Source organism: Streptopelia decaocto (genome assembly GCF_964273445.1).
Source record: "Streptopelia decaocto genome assembly, chromosome: 5".
Taxonomy (NCBI): Eukaryota; Metazoa; Chordata; class Aves; order Columbiformes; family Columbidae; genus Streptopelia; species Streptopelia decaocto.
The window spans coordinates 53685720-53700997 of record NC_138659.1 but is presented as its reverse complement, the minus strand read 5'-3'; the positions used below and the strand labels follow the sequence as shown (position 1 = coordinate 53700997).

At 38.6% G+C, this 15278-nt stretch overlaps 1 protein-coding gene across 5 annotated transcripts in view; it reads right to left on the bottom strand.

Annotated features, from left to right (window-relative positions):
* The window catches only part of ERCC6 (ERCC excision repair 6, chromatin remodeling factor), a gene marked incomplete at its 5' end in the record, with an annotated part of 46668 nt that extends 31641 nt beyond the window's left edge, over positions 1-15027 (bottom strand). For 3 of the 5 annotated variants that reach the window (XM_082052829.1, XM_082052832.1, XM_082052833.1), the window contains 4 exons: positions 6319-7045; positions 8966-9074; positions 11458-11578; positions 13475-13944. In XM_082052829.1, the coding sequence (XP_081908955.1) occupies positions 6319-7045; positions 8966-9074; positions 11458-11578; positions 13475-13944 (1427 nt within the window). Of the gene's footprint in view, positions 1-6318; positions 7046-8965; positions 9075-11457; positions 11579-13474; positions 13945-14292; positions 14432-14451; positions 14663-14981 lie in introns of those variants that run through there. The other 2 variants (XM_082052830.1, XM_082052831.1) reach the window with 2 other exon arrangements.
* Positions 15028-15278: the final 251 nt, after the last annotated feature.

Below are 15278 nucleotides of genomic sequence, written 5' to 3'. Positions count from 1 at the left end.
AAGAGACTCTTCTTGCTGTTAGCTTATTCAAAATCATCTTTCATGCAATCTTGAAATTCATAACAAGGGTTAAGCTCAAGCTGTGTCTTCTCCAGTGGCAGCATTAATAAGAGTTTCTCTTGTCTTCCTGATCACTCACTTCAGTGCAACTTGTTGAAACCTTCACTTAAAGGTTTCTGCATCCCTGGCAAATTCATTTAAAGAAAACTTGTGTTAGAAACAAGAGAACAGGGAATAAGTTCAACACTTCATATACAAACAACATAACCATCTACCCTTTCTCATGAAAGAACACCAATTATAGCAGGTTTCTAGATCAGCTTTTCACCAGTATCTTTTAAGAAAATACTTACAGCCTGCCTTTACAGAAACAGTTACAAACTTTGAACTGTGATATTGTCTTACTACAGGAAAATAAGTTCTGCCACCTTCAAATACACACAAGTTACAATAACTGCCAAACCAGTTGCACTGACACAATGCTGGATAGGTTTAGAGACAGCTTCACTGGAATATACTTTGATCTCTTAAGTCAGAGAAAAAGCAGCATATGCAAGAAAAAAAAAGAAGACAGACAAACATAGTATTCTGTTTTCTGATTAAAAACTGATGAGCTGCTGAAGTTTATTATTGGACTGTTCTTATTTCATTATATGAAATAATGTATCCAGTTAAGTAGTAAAAAAAGAACTTACTAAAAATATAAAAAGTGTCAAAGTTTTCCCCACAGATACATTATATATACATATATATAGATATTAAAATATAATGTATCTCCCAACAAAGGAATGGAAATCTGTATCTTACACTAGCAGTCTGTTAAATGTTTGATTTAGGAAAATAACATTCATGCTCTGGAGGCTAGGAGGCACTTATGATACATTCTAGAGGCACAGCATAGAAATGCATTTATTTTTGTTCAGTACTACAATATTGTGCTATCAGGCACAGATAGTCAATTATTTTTCTGAGTTCCAGACAGCAATCAACAATTCAAACTGACAAATGCTGAGAGCCACTGCTTCAGACTGTGTCACTACTGGAACTGAGACAGGTCAGAACTCGGTTATTTTATCTGACTGGGTTATGACAAGATTCAAAGCAAGTACACAAACTCTTACTTACCGCACTAAAATCAAAACAATTGTAGATTACAAAGCTTCCAAAGTGACAGCTAGATATAGACTCCATATTAAACTCAAAAAAGGGCAATAATTTGTACAAGAGTTTGCTTCTGATTCTGTATTGCAATATGAATCGCCACTATCCAAGACCGAAGCTTCAGCCTCCCCTGGGAAGGAACAGACTGCCCTCTGGTGTGCGTTAGAAAAAGTGATCCAGAAGCAACTAAGAACAAACGTTTCTGACATTAACTCGTAGCTGGCCAGGAATTTAGGCAAGTCACCTTTATATTTTCTGCAAGAAGTGTGATCAATGTTGGGATTTCTCCTAAAATTACCTAGGAAAATAGATATGTCTAGAATTTGAACTGATAAACCGTATACTTAATTTTACTAAAGAAAACTTTATTTTATACACAATATATCTGTTACTTCACTGAAGAATATAGTTACACAAGTTGTAGTATTGAAGGCTCTGCTCCTACATCTCTTCCAAAGACCTGGAGGCTTTTTGCTCTCAATTACAGGTTTTACAAAAAAACAGCAATTTGTTGTTAACCACTAACTACTTTCAAAGTGTGAAGAAGCTATTCAATCTTTGAAAGGCTGTGAACTTAATGTAAGACACTGTACTAAGATACTCTACGCTAAAACTTCATTATTTTATTTAAAAAGGTGTAAATATCTAAATGGACAAAGCAATGGTAAGACAAACATGATTTGCTAGACCAGATCAGTGAGTTGGTCACTCTGGTCTTGTACTTTTCTCTAGAACTCAAATTCTGGAGGTAGAAACAGCAGTAGCTCATATTTAACTACAGACTAACACATTGACCATTTGGGCAATGTATTTCTAACGCACCTCAATTAAACATCATTAGTACGCCTAGACAATCAGAAAACACAGGTTTTGCAATATCACCAAGGTCTCCTGAAAACAAAAGCGTGACCTTTGAGAAATCAATTATATGTTGTCCATGGACACTGACATGAATACAATTTTATCCTGAAAGTGCAGTATGAAAGCCATATATCATACAATTAAATCTTTCTTAATATAAGTATTCAGATACTAAGCCCATTTCCCACTTATTGCAATACCCTAGAAAGAAATTCTGCATCCCAAACAGTAATAAACACAATTTGATTTAAAAAAAAAAAAAAGTCAGAAACCAAGCTGAGTGTTTAATATAGTTTGCATTCGTGAAGCACAATATGCTTTCTATTTTAGACAGCAAAGAATCCCTTACAGATTATTCTAATTTGCTAAATTGAAGCATTCGGCATTACTTTTCTAACTTTTTATGTTCTATATGGGTGGATTCAATTGGTATGTCCTAGCAGATGAAATACATGCTGTTAGTACCACAAGTCTCCATAAGTAAATTAAGACTGATGTGGACAATTACACACTTGAGCTTAAAATGAAAGGTGTATTCAGCAAGTGAGCAAAAATATATCCTCATTTGTGTCTTGCTTTTGCCGTTTTAAAGAGCAGTTAGGATGCCCTAAGAAAGTATCTTTCAGGAAAGGTAGTATTTAATCCTTTTTTAATTTATAACTCAAACATCAAGAGATTCAGTAACTCAGATACTTCAGAGAGAGCCTGATTTGAGAAAAAACTACTTATTTTTAAGTATTTTTGTGTTTGTTTGCTTCTTTGTATCAACTGCTTTGTGCACTGATAGCCACAACTTCCACCTACTGAGCTGCTTGGATGTCACTTAGGAGACATGGAAAGAAGCTGCTTTCCTAGCCTTGTCTCTGAGCACTTCACAGCAATTGAACTAAGAGCTATTCAAACAACTGTACTCCTCAAACTATACAGAATACACAAGAAAACACAGATATGGTACTTATCTCCCATAACATGACATGCAATTCCTTCTTGAAGCAGCAGGTAGACACATCCTGAGAACTGCTACGGGAATAGTAACCATAAGACTGCTAATTTCTTGTTTAGACTCCAAGCAGATACCTTATGCAGATACTGTATTAGTGATGTCAATAATGTAATACATTAACTACATATACTGTAAACAGCAAGAATTACTTGGTTATACTTGTGCTATGAGTAGAATCATAGAATAATTTAGATTGGAAAAGACCTTTAAGACCACCAAGTCCAATTGTTACACACACAAAGGAAAATTTTGATTAACATGCAAAAACTCTTTATAAGTTGCAGTTTCCATATCTGCAAAGTCTTGAGAATAGCAGAAATCAGTGCAGCAGTTCTGTTGTTGAGAACACAGAAAAGGTTTATTTCCTATTCATTTAATTTGCATACAATGTTATTTTTATTTTGTCATCATAGGTATTATAAAAGAAGCTGAAAACAGGTGCATTTTCACTCATTCCAAAGTCTTCAAAGAAACTGGCTCTGCCATAACCTAACCATTTCACTGGGTAGAAGGCAACAGGTTAGGATTCCACCAGCACCGATTCTGAACACTTCTAGAACAAGACGGTCACAGTCAAGTACGACAAGATACACAGGTAACATACCTGTTGATGGGGATCAAGTCTCTGAGACCTTCAACACCACCCCAGATTACCTAATCCTCTGGGTTCAGCTGGTTAATAGCCAGTATGAAGGATATCAGGCCCTGATGATGAGCTACTTTTAGCTGAATCTTAAACTTATCTTTCAGATGCTTGACACTATCCTACTTATTTACTTTACTCTCCATAATGCTGATGTTCCTTGCTACTGTTCATTATTTTTGCAAGCTATGATTCACCTCAGCTGTTAACCTTTTCAGAACAGAAGATTTTTCCCCTGTGTGTGCACAGCAACACGGCTCCAGCAACAGTAACCAGAGAAAAACAAGACCCATGCATGGGAAAAGAACTGCAATTACTGAGAGTGTGATCTGAATTCTGTATAGCTAACTTTTTCATGTTCCACTGATCACATCTTGCTTTGATTGACTAGGCCAACCACAGCAAGTAGTCTTTAGAAGGAAAGGGCTGAGTGATCTCCTGTATGCCCTGTTTGCTGCAGAAAACACCAGCTCCTGTTGTGAAAATCGTTTCTTGTTCTAGAGATGCTTTGCAGCTCTGCAGTTAGCTAATTATTATGCTTTAACAACATCATCATATCTTCCCCTTGGCACAGACCAATCTCTTCAAGTCCAATCTCTGAAAAGTTTTAATGTAAAGGAAACTCATTTTCAATCTTAAAGAGTGTAGGACTGTATTTGGCACCAAGCACAAGACTAGATGTTCAGAAGACTAAAGTAATCCTAAAGGATTCTTCCTTGCCTCTCTCAGGGGTAAAATATACCATAATCTCACCCATTCGTTTGCATTCAAAAGTAAAACTGACATGAAACAAGACATAAATGTAAGCAAATGACAGCATTTCCATAGCATTCTTAATATGTTTCTTAATTCACTACATTTTATTTTCTCATGGTATTTCCCATAATGAAAATTACCTGAGGGCGTCAGCATAAAAACGTCAATGTGGACAGCTGCAGCTTAACAGCCACAATAGCTGTAGCTATGAAATTTTTAAGAGATGTAGTGTTTTGGTAGCAATTACAGTTATTGATATTTCTAAAATTCATTTAGGCTTTTATTGTAACTTTAGTAACCAAAAGAAATGCAGTCTATGATATGACTTTGCTAAGGATAAATTGTCACAATCTTAACGTTATTAAAAAACGTGTTTGAATGAATTTAAACTGAGTCATATTAAAACTTTCAATCAAAATAAATTACTCTTGATGAAAACACTGAATTAAAAATGATTTAATATTGGTCTAATTTAAATGTGAAGAGTACAGTTTTATTCAATAAAATAGTAAATATTTTACCATTTAAGTACAATTAATTTTTGTTAATGCATCCAATAAAAAACACATTTCTTTTTGACCCTTTGGACATTGCTTAGATTAGCCTCTTGCCAAAATCTTCTATTCAAGAGCAATAAACTATGCCTTGACTTTGAGAAGCAGCATCCTGGGATTGCAAACCTATTGTCTCATATCAGCTCCTGACCTGCCTTTGTAACCTCAGATGTGAACATGAAGTCGAGCTCTTCCTACCTGAGGTTTTGTTACCAGTAACTCTATAACCATGAGTACCTCTACTGACAGATGATACCTCCCTCCACAGCAGCTCAGGCCCTCGCCACAGGAACAGATGGTGTTCATATCTCTACTTCTTGACCCCTTCTCTAAAACAGCTTCATTTAAATCTGTAAGCTTTTGTATTTCTATAGAATGGTAAAAGTCAAGTCTCCCAAGCACTAACCAAGTTCCTGTGCTAGCCCTTATCACTGCATCAATCGCTCTTCACTGACAGCCCTAATTTCTACTCTTCCTTTCATTCTAAGGCAGCTGTTTTCAACTTGGAATCCATGATTTTCCAGAGGACTATAAAACTACTTGAAAGGCATTCACTAAAGTAATTCATTAAAAGCAAGCATGCTATCAACAAGCTGAAGTTCATTATATAAAGCTCAACACATACTAGAAAACAGAAATCACGCCAGTGGTTAGAGAACAATTAAAGCAAACAAACCCAATCATTTTAGTGATCTTGATCTTTTGACTCCCAGCATGTGCAGACATGTCTCCTAACTTACTGGCACACCTAGTCAGCACTTTAACAGCTTAATAGATTACATGTCACTTTGTTGTCCCTTCCATATGTTTTTCAGGCAGTTGTGAAAATGGAAACATTGCTCAGTCTAATTGTTAGGAGCTCAACAGCTATGCTATCAGTGGAGAAAACATCTCAACAGCACACTGTAGCTACAGAGAGATCAACACACAGGTGATACAAATTTCAAAAATCACAGATTAGCACAAAGGTGTTTCATCTGTCATTTTAAAAAATGACTTGTGTTCATAGATGTATTTCCCCACCTAACATAGTAGTTTTTTTAATAGAAGACGCTGGTTTTCCTTAGAAACCTCACTCAGTTTACAACCTTTGGTCATCATAGCAACAGAAAATGCCACTACCAGCATTGTCACTATGTCTTTAGATAAGGATGATTTTACCCTCACTCTCATCAAGAACAAAGAGAGGAATACCACTGTCAAATAGAGCAGCTATGATCATCCTGATTGTCTTGTTTTCCTTACTTCAGGTCATAGAAGTGTATTACAGACATTGCTCTTTGCTTGCTCAACATCATTTGTTAATGTTACAAAAAAAAAAAAAAATATATAGGACTAACCTTAGTCTCTGTTTATAATAGTCTTCATCTCCATCATCTCTCCATCTCTTTCCCTTGCGCTTCCCCAGTGTATGCTCTTCTTCCTCAGAGCTTGGAAAGAAGTCCGCATCATCTTCAGCTTCTTTAAAATCTCTCTTCACTGAATATTTTCTTTTACTTGACAAATTCCTGAGTTCATAATCAGAATCATTCTCACCAGGAGAAGATGCATGCTCTTCCTCCTCTTCTGCTGCTTCTGGATCAAAGAGCTCCTCATCAGGTACATACTCAGACTCTCCACTATCATCCTCCTGTTCACACCTGAACTTCTTGGCCTCAAGATATTTCTTTTCTTTTGGAATCTCTGCTTTAGATTGAATCTGAAGGGCATGCTTCTGGAGTTTTCTCATGTGCTTTTTTAAGCGCTTATCTGTTTTTGACAGGGCTTTACCCCCTTTTTCCTTTTTAGTAGATGTAGAAGCTACACACTGAACATTTTTGGCTTGTGCTTTCTTCTTTGCTCCTTTGTGAAGAGATAACTTCTTTCTTTCAGATGACAGCTTAGCTTGGTCTGCTAAGTACTTCTCAAAGTCAGATGCTTCATTTAGCATCAATCGCCTTGTCTTCTTCTCTGGCTTCTGAGGTATTGTAGTTCCAAATGGAGTCATCTGGCCAGTACGAATGAGCTCTTCCCATTCTGTTTCCTGAACAGGCATAAGCATACTGCCAAGACATGATGGACCAGGTTCTACAACAAAAGTCAGAACATCCAGCATGCCTTTAACACCTTCTGAATAACTCAAACACAGGAACAATGGTGTTTTGTTTTGGTTCCCTACCCCACCCCCTCCCCACCCCAAGCTCTATGTGCATTCAGTTCGGTTTTTATAAACAACTTGAAAGTCCAAATTATCATCACACGTAATACTTGAAGGTCAAAAAAGGCAAAACCAAATGGAAGAGAAAGCCAAAAAGTCAGACCAACTTCTACTTCAAACTACTTCTCAAATTTCATACAGGAAACATTACACATACTATAAAAATGCAAATATTTCTGAAACAGCCAGCAACAAGAACTACCATAAAATTATATTCCCCATGGCACATGAACTCTAATGTGCTCCCTATGCTGTCAATTCAACCCATGTCACCATCTTCAGTGGAAGAAACCACTGTGTTCCCATACGCAGCAACGTCGTCCATTTCTATTTTTATTATTGACTTTTCAGTCCTACTCACAAGCTTGAAATTTGACATTCCCATTACCATCCCAGGACAGGTGCAAATCTTACAAAACACATAGAAGATTGTCTTCGCTCATGTTTCAAATAAAAAAAAAAAAAAAAAAGAAAAAACCCTAATTTTCCTACTCTACAACACTAATATTAGGATTATGACTTTAAAAGTCAGATTGGCTGCACAGCACATTGCCACTAAAGAGCACTTCATTTAAACTGCCTACAAAGCTCCTTTACATATTAACACAAACTATAATTGGTGGTTGAAAACAAAGAGGAGGGAAAAACTCTTGAATTCTAGAAGTTGAAGGGGAATTCCAGCCCAAAGTCTGTTATTAGGGCCCAAAATTTAAAAATAGCTGTACCTGAATTGCCCACATGGCATGCCACTGTATATGGTCCCATTTAAAGAACTGTACTTGTCACAAAACCATGTTTAGCAAACAATGATGATGCATCAGGCACAAAACTCCTTCCTTTCCATCTCCTGAGTTTCCCAAACTACTGGAACTGCATAACTCCATTTCTTCTGTCTAGAGCTCCATTCACTTCTGAGTTACATTTCATCACACTAGGTGCCTCAATTCTACTGCATGAATTGATGCAAATAGAAAGGATTAAAGATGCTTTTCTACTAAGAAGAGGTTACTAAGGTTTTTGATTCCTGTAAGTCTTGTTGAACCAGGAGAAAAGCATGAGCTTTCTGAAATCTGGAATCCACCCCAGCCACATCTGCAATGGACAAATAGCACAAAGATTTTACACCTCTGCAAACAACAATAAAACCCAAAGGTGATGTGCAGATGACAATGAGGTCCAAACTTGCCCTGCAGAATACTACAGATTAGTGACTGTGGCCAAGACACAGCCAAGCCGCAGTCACAAAACCCAAGCTCAGTTTGCAAACTGCAAACAGCAGTGAGAGAGAACACCTAGTGAAACAATGAGAGAACAAATATCTTGCTTTGGAAGACAACTTTTTTTTTTTTACCCCACAGTACAGCCTGAAAAAGAGAAGCCGTTCCCCCTTCCATTTCCAGTGATACTTCCCAACAGTAAGAAAAAACAATTTTGTTAATGCTGATTGATAGCATCCAGTGTATAAAATGCAATTCAATCATGTTAGTCATCTTTATCAAATTAGCTGTGAAAAAATGTTAGTATTTCCAATTTATTAAGCCCAATACTCTAATGTGCCTCAGCCATCCCCACTGAGCTGAACATGGATTAACATCCATTTTGTAAAACTTCCCACATGAATATGCCAAGATCTGCAATTCTGCAGGTGCAGAAATCAGTACTCTTAACTCCCTCTTTGAAAGCAAACCACTGAAATATATTTCCTTGCTGGCAAAGATATTGCAAACTAGCTTAAAACAAAAAAAGGCATTACATCTAAGTAGAACTGGACTTTCAGCCTCCTCCCATACCTTCATCTTCCTCCAATTCAATCTCATTTACTTTACTGAGAATCTCTGTTCCACCAAGAATTGCTTGGAGACGCTTTTGTTTTGCTTTGATCTTCTTCAGTTGTTGCTCCTTGAATGACAAGTAGATACATAAATTAATTTTTAATCTGGTTCATAAATTCAATATCCTTTTTAAAAATACTTAAATTACTACATTTGCAGTATTTTCCACCAGAATCTCATATTCCAATGTCCACAGTATCACACTTGCAACAAGAAAGCGCAAAAAATGTCACCACAGTTACTGGAAGGCTTCAACCTACAAGCACACATTTTTGCATGTACAATCATCTTACGATATGCAAACAGTACGATCAGATTGTTTATAGACACAAATTTCACATGCACATTACACATTTTGATGTACATCTTTTGAGATCATTTTATGAATGTGTTGATTCTAGTGAAGGAAACCCATGAAGTAGATTAGTGAAATGCACGGAGAACACCAAAATATTTGTTCATTATTTGCAAGACTGGGTTGATGGTTAATAAGCCACTAAAAACAGCAATAAGACTTAAAAATAATTTTATCATTCCAGGAGTTTTGGGAGAAACTGAAACTGTAAATCAGTCCATCATCCTAATAGGTTTGTACACACTTAATTCAGAAGTGGTCACAGCTAACTGAACAGCAAAAAAGATAACGTAAAATTACTTAAAAAAAAAAGAAAAAAGTCAACATTATAGATGCGATGCTATAATAAGTATAGCTCATTACTGCTATGAAAATAACTCATAGCTAGCTCTTCCATTACACCTTTTATCTGCATGTTATATCCTCAACTGTATATTTACTGATGATGTTGTGATTCCTTGGTGGTGTTAACTTTTATTTATGAAATAAGACATTCCAACCAGTAAAACAAATACATAAGCAATGTAACCTTCCAGATTTTTAACTCAATTCTTGGGAATTATTTCCTTACCTAGAGAGGTACATACTTCAGTAAAAATCAAGTTAATGGAAAATGAGATTTTTTTTTTTCTTTTTGGTGACCACTGGTTCACTAGCCTGCTCATGTCTTCATGTAGCACTTTTCAAACCACAAAGGGTAAGTACATTCATGTATGATACAAAAGATTATCTCCTGTGTATGCACTATTATCCTTGCTAACGGAGTACTTTTTATCATAAAACACTGCCTGTATGACAGGTCTAAGGAAACAGCTTTCTTGTACCAGTCATTAATTTCCCATTTGTCTCAATAATGGAAGAATTCAGTCTTCTTTAACCGTTTTTTTAATACTACAAAAGAAAGAGTACTAAAAGGCACTTCTGTATGCAAAAAGTAGCTCAAGACCAGTTTTAAATACCCTGCCTACCTCCAAACAGCTCCCAAAACACTCTTGAGGTTATTAGGACTTTTACAGATTATAGTTTTCATACAGGAATTTACATTTGCAGTTCAAAGGATTGTTAGAGATAGCTAACAATGAATCCACAATGAGGTTGGAACTTCCTCTGCAACTTACACTTACGTAAATTACTTCAATATTATGAAAACAAAGCAAAATGTAGTGTCCAAGTACATAATCACTCTGTAGTGGTAAGTCTGGTTTAATGCATTTCTTCCCACTACCTCCAAGTCATTTGTTCTTAATCCCGTGCTACTATTCAGTAGTCACTTCAGGGGGGACAGTACTTGATGGGGCCAAATTGTGAGCGCTGTGTTATCCAAGTGCTGAAATGATAAACATTAAAAAGAAACAACCGAGTGAGGGAGTGGCAAATACCCTGAGACTGGGAAAAAGTGTCCAAGGGCAAAGGACAATAAGTTTTACAGCCAGGTTTATCATTAGATGCATTTCCATCAGCTTGCAAGCTGATCAAAGTGCTACATTCCTGACCAGAACTTTCAGTTTTCTCAAGTCTCCTTCCGATTCCCAGCTGTATGGGTCTATCAGCTTGATGCCTGCTAGACTATTTCACAGGCTCCTTTAACTCACCACTCTGGCAGAAAAAAAGCTGGAGCAGTTTCTGCCAAATCAATGAGTTAAAATGGCTCACAGGGAGGAATGATGTGTACTGGTACAAGAATTATATAGACAATAAAAGAGGATTAAGGGAAGGAAGGTAGGGAACGAAGACCATAAGAGGTGAGATTTAGGTCAACTATGCTTTGCTAATTGTCCAAATACTACTAGGAAGGATTTAATTAAAATAATGCAAATCAATCTTCCAATGAGATCCTGGAACTTCAGTTCTACAGCTTGTTCTGAAACTTAGAATTAAAAAAAAAAAAAAAAAAAAATCAGGTCTCACTTTCACATCTTAAAATCAGTTATTTACATGTTTTGGTAGAAAATTACACCATTTAAAACAGAAGGAACAGCAACTGTAGACTGACTCTGAACTATATAATTACGCAAGAATTGTATCACAGAATCCAAACCTTAAGCCAAAGTACAAGCTAAGTATTTTCAGCAGGAAATCAACGTAATCGAATCACCTTGTTATATTTTTGCCGTTTTACAGAATCTAGTTTTCTGCTTATATTTTTGTTGTCAGCAGCTTGAGGTGAAAGTTGCTCAATAATTTTATCTATTTGTTTCAGGGATGTTGTACATGATCTGAAAAAACAAGAAGATTGCAATGTACTAGTCAATTCGAAAGAAAAATAGCACATTCTCAATTCAGACAATTTAGAAATTCCCAGAGATTTAAGGTAGGACTTAAAAATGTTTAAAGCTAAGTGTCTAAATAAGCATCTTATGTTTTAGATAACCCTGGAAAAGCTAAACACTTTAAGAAGTTGTACATCATAAAATATTTTTAAACAAAATTTTGCTAATACTAACATTCCAAGGCAAGGAAACAGAGCAAACCACTTCAATATTTTGTACTCAAAAGTTACAAGTCTGATGATTATAATAAGCAAGTGATAGTTGTTGCTTTTATTAGTCAAAGTAAACAAAACACAACCCAAAATCTAAATCAGAAATCACATTTCCATTTCCTAAAACTGTTTGAATAGATTGATGCCATTATATAAGGAAGTTTCCATACACAATATGAAATTCAGGTTGAACCACCTAATTTCCTCTGTTTCTGCTGCTGAAGTCATTCGCAAGGAAGGAGGCACGGCCCCACCATCAGAAGCAACAGATCTAGCTTTGTTGATTCAGAATACTTCATAAGGATAAACAAATTAGCATCCCAAAGTATTATGAAAAACATCAAAGAAAACTCTTTACAACACCTGCAAAGCAGCCATTATTCCCCCACATGCAAAGAAAAGCACTACCGAAGTCTCTGCAACTGTCAGGGAGAAAATTATTGGGCCATATATCTCTCCAGCTCTAATCTGGATTCTACCACTGTTCTCCTAGGAGACATATCCCACCAGCTCCCCAGCTATCGCTGCCATCTTCACTTCTCCATTTTCTTTCAACAGTTATGAACCATCCCATCACTTTCTCAGTATTCTGTTTTGTTGCTCTGAAGTACATCATCCTCTGCACATCTCCTACCTTTTGGCTCTTGCCTCTTGGCCCTAGGGTCTCTTAAGGCATACTGCTACTATCCTCTTCCACAAAGCTTTATTTAACAGGAGCATGGAATTTAAACAGGATTTAACCTCAAACATTTTTATTCTCCTTCTTCTGCTTAAATTTGTATGTATATTATAGAATCATCCAGCTTCTACCATGAACTCTGTGCCAACTACTCAAAAACCACTTCTTGCCTGATTTTACCTTTTGTCATGCATTCACCATGCTACAGGACTTTAACCAACTCTATCATGTTCTACTCATATGTCTTTCCTTTTGTTAGTCCCTCTGCTAAACAAGCCAGCTATATCTCTGCTAATTTTCTCCAAAACTAACTTTCAGGCTTGCACATTACATCTTACACAGAAGTTCACACAGTAACTCTACAACAAGACTAGAAACAGAAAAGGGGAGATCTAAGATAAAAACTCAAGAGTTGCAGCTCCTATCCCTCAAAGTCTTCTACTATCAATATATCATGTTAATTAAGCACTTGTTTAAGGTGTCATTAAGTACTTCATTCAAGCATTTGTGATAAGGTTGTTTCAGTTGTCACACACTCATATAGAGCCATCCAAGTTACAGAAAGCAAATAACCAGCAGCAGATAACCCTATGAAGCATACAGATTTGAAAAAGTGGCACTATTTCTGACTATAACTTCAAATAATAGAGTATAATGCAATTCTCCATGGCTAGAAAACACGTGCATCTTGGTAAGGTAGGAGACAAAGCAGCAAAAAAGGAGATACACTGTCCTCTACTGCCTTGATGCATTACTGAATTAGTCAAATAAGAGCAATGAAGCATTGCTCTGATATGAAAAATATTTTCTCCTTTTCTAAAAGGTGACTCAGAAGAGTACATGTGATCTAGTGCTTTCAAAACATCTGTCTTCCAGCTTTTAAAAACATGCGACACCAAGCCTCTTTAGTCAGTTACAGAAAGGAACAGTAAGAAAGGACACGAAATTTACCTTAAGTCATCCACCACAGACTGATACTCTTTCTCCGCATCAGCTATTTTTGCTGCTTTATTAGCTTCATTAATTGCATTATCTACTTGCTGAAGAACTCCTTGCTCCAATACATCTTGGTCATAGACATCAACTCCTAAACCTTTGAGCTCAGCAGCCTGTGCACTATATGAGATGGACTGAATCTGCTGCCTGTTGATCTGTAAAAGGGGTTGTCCTCTCCTGGGCACCTCCAAAGGAAAAGCCGTGGAAGTCGGAGACAGGCTGTCAGAGCTGGGTGTTCTAATACTATCACCCAGGTCACTGTTACAAATGTCATTTTTTTGTTCAGTTTCTGATTCCTCAGCATTATACTGGCAAATATTGCTTGCAGAAGTAACAGGCTCTTGTTCTTGGATACTGTCTGGCAGGTGGCTGTTGTCTGTTGGCATTCTCTGCCCAAAGGCAACAAAGAAGAACCATATCATCATAAGAACATTCACACACACAACGTTCTTCATGAAGACTGTGCCCAAATAAAAGTAAAGAAACACACTTGTTGTTTTGCTTATGAGAAATTCTTGTTTCAAAACACCTAGTAGTCTACTTCTCTGTGAGCCCTCCCCCCACAGCCCTCTCCACACTAATTTCCTCAAACAGAAAAAGTGACTAAAACTTCTTAAAGACAGCTGTATGGAATACTCCCAGAAGATGCTGATATCAAGACAAATAACACAACCTGTAAAAAATTACTCTCCTTGCCAGAGTGCACTCAGTCTTGTGTGTACAATGGTCATGCTCCAGTGGACTACAACATAACAAAAACATGTGCAACTTACATCCAAAACCAAAAAGCTGAAGTTTCTGAAACAGGATAAGACTTGCCAGTGAAAGCACTGATGAGAACAGTTGGTTGTAGGCTTTAGTTTGACAGTTCAGCTCTGAAATAGAGCATAAAGCCTCTCAATTGTTAGGAAACTGACACTGGCCTGACTTACCACGGCAAGCGCGGAGCTGCTATTGTTTGGAGCCTTGAGGATGACACTGTCTTCTGAAAGGATGTATTTTTTTATCAACTTAGGGGACAAACACGCGTCATTAACTTGCAGGAAGTCACTAATAGGGCAGGGGGGCTCCAGCAGCCGCCTCTCGGTCCCGGCTCACGGGTTTCTTCCATCAGCTCCGAACGCGCACGCAACCGGTCCGGCCCTGCATCCGAACAACAGGTACCATGACAACGCCGCGCTCCGGCCGCTTCCCCTGGGGGACCCCCGCCCCATCCACCCCCGGCTACACCAGCCCCCAGCGACCCGCGCTGCACCGCCTCCCGCTGCCAGCCCGCCCAGAGCGGGCAGCGCCGGGGCCGCACCGCCGGCCGAAGGCAGCCCGCCGCGGCTGACAAAAAGGCCCGGCCGGCATGGAAACGCGAGAGGCGAGGGGCTCCGGGCGCCACCGCCTCCCCCCGGCCTCTGCCCGCGCCGGGCGGGGGCGGCCGCTGGCGGAGGAGCGGAGCCGGCGCGGGCCTCACCTCGCTGCCGGGCACCGGGACCCTCGGCACCGCCGCTCCCCTGCCCGCCCACGCCGAGCAGCCATGCGTCACTTCCTCAGCCGCCGCGACCGTCACAGCTGCGCATGCGTTGTGCGGCGCAGGGAGGCGAGGGGTATAGCTGTGCCCGGGACGGCTCTGCCCGAGCCCGGCGGTGGGGCGGGCAGCCGGGCTCGGCTGTTCCCCAGACCTTTCCCGTCGGGCAGCCTCCATAACGCGGCTTCACCTGGCAGCGCACGGGCTGGGCGGGGGCCGCTTGCACAGCCGCCCGGCAGGGGC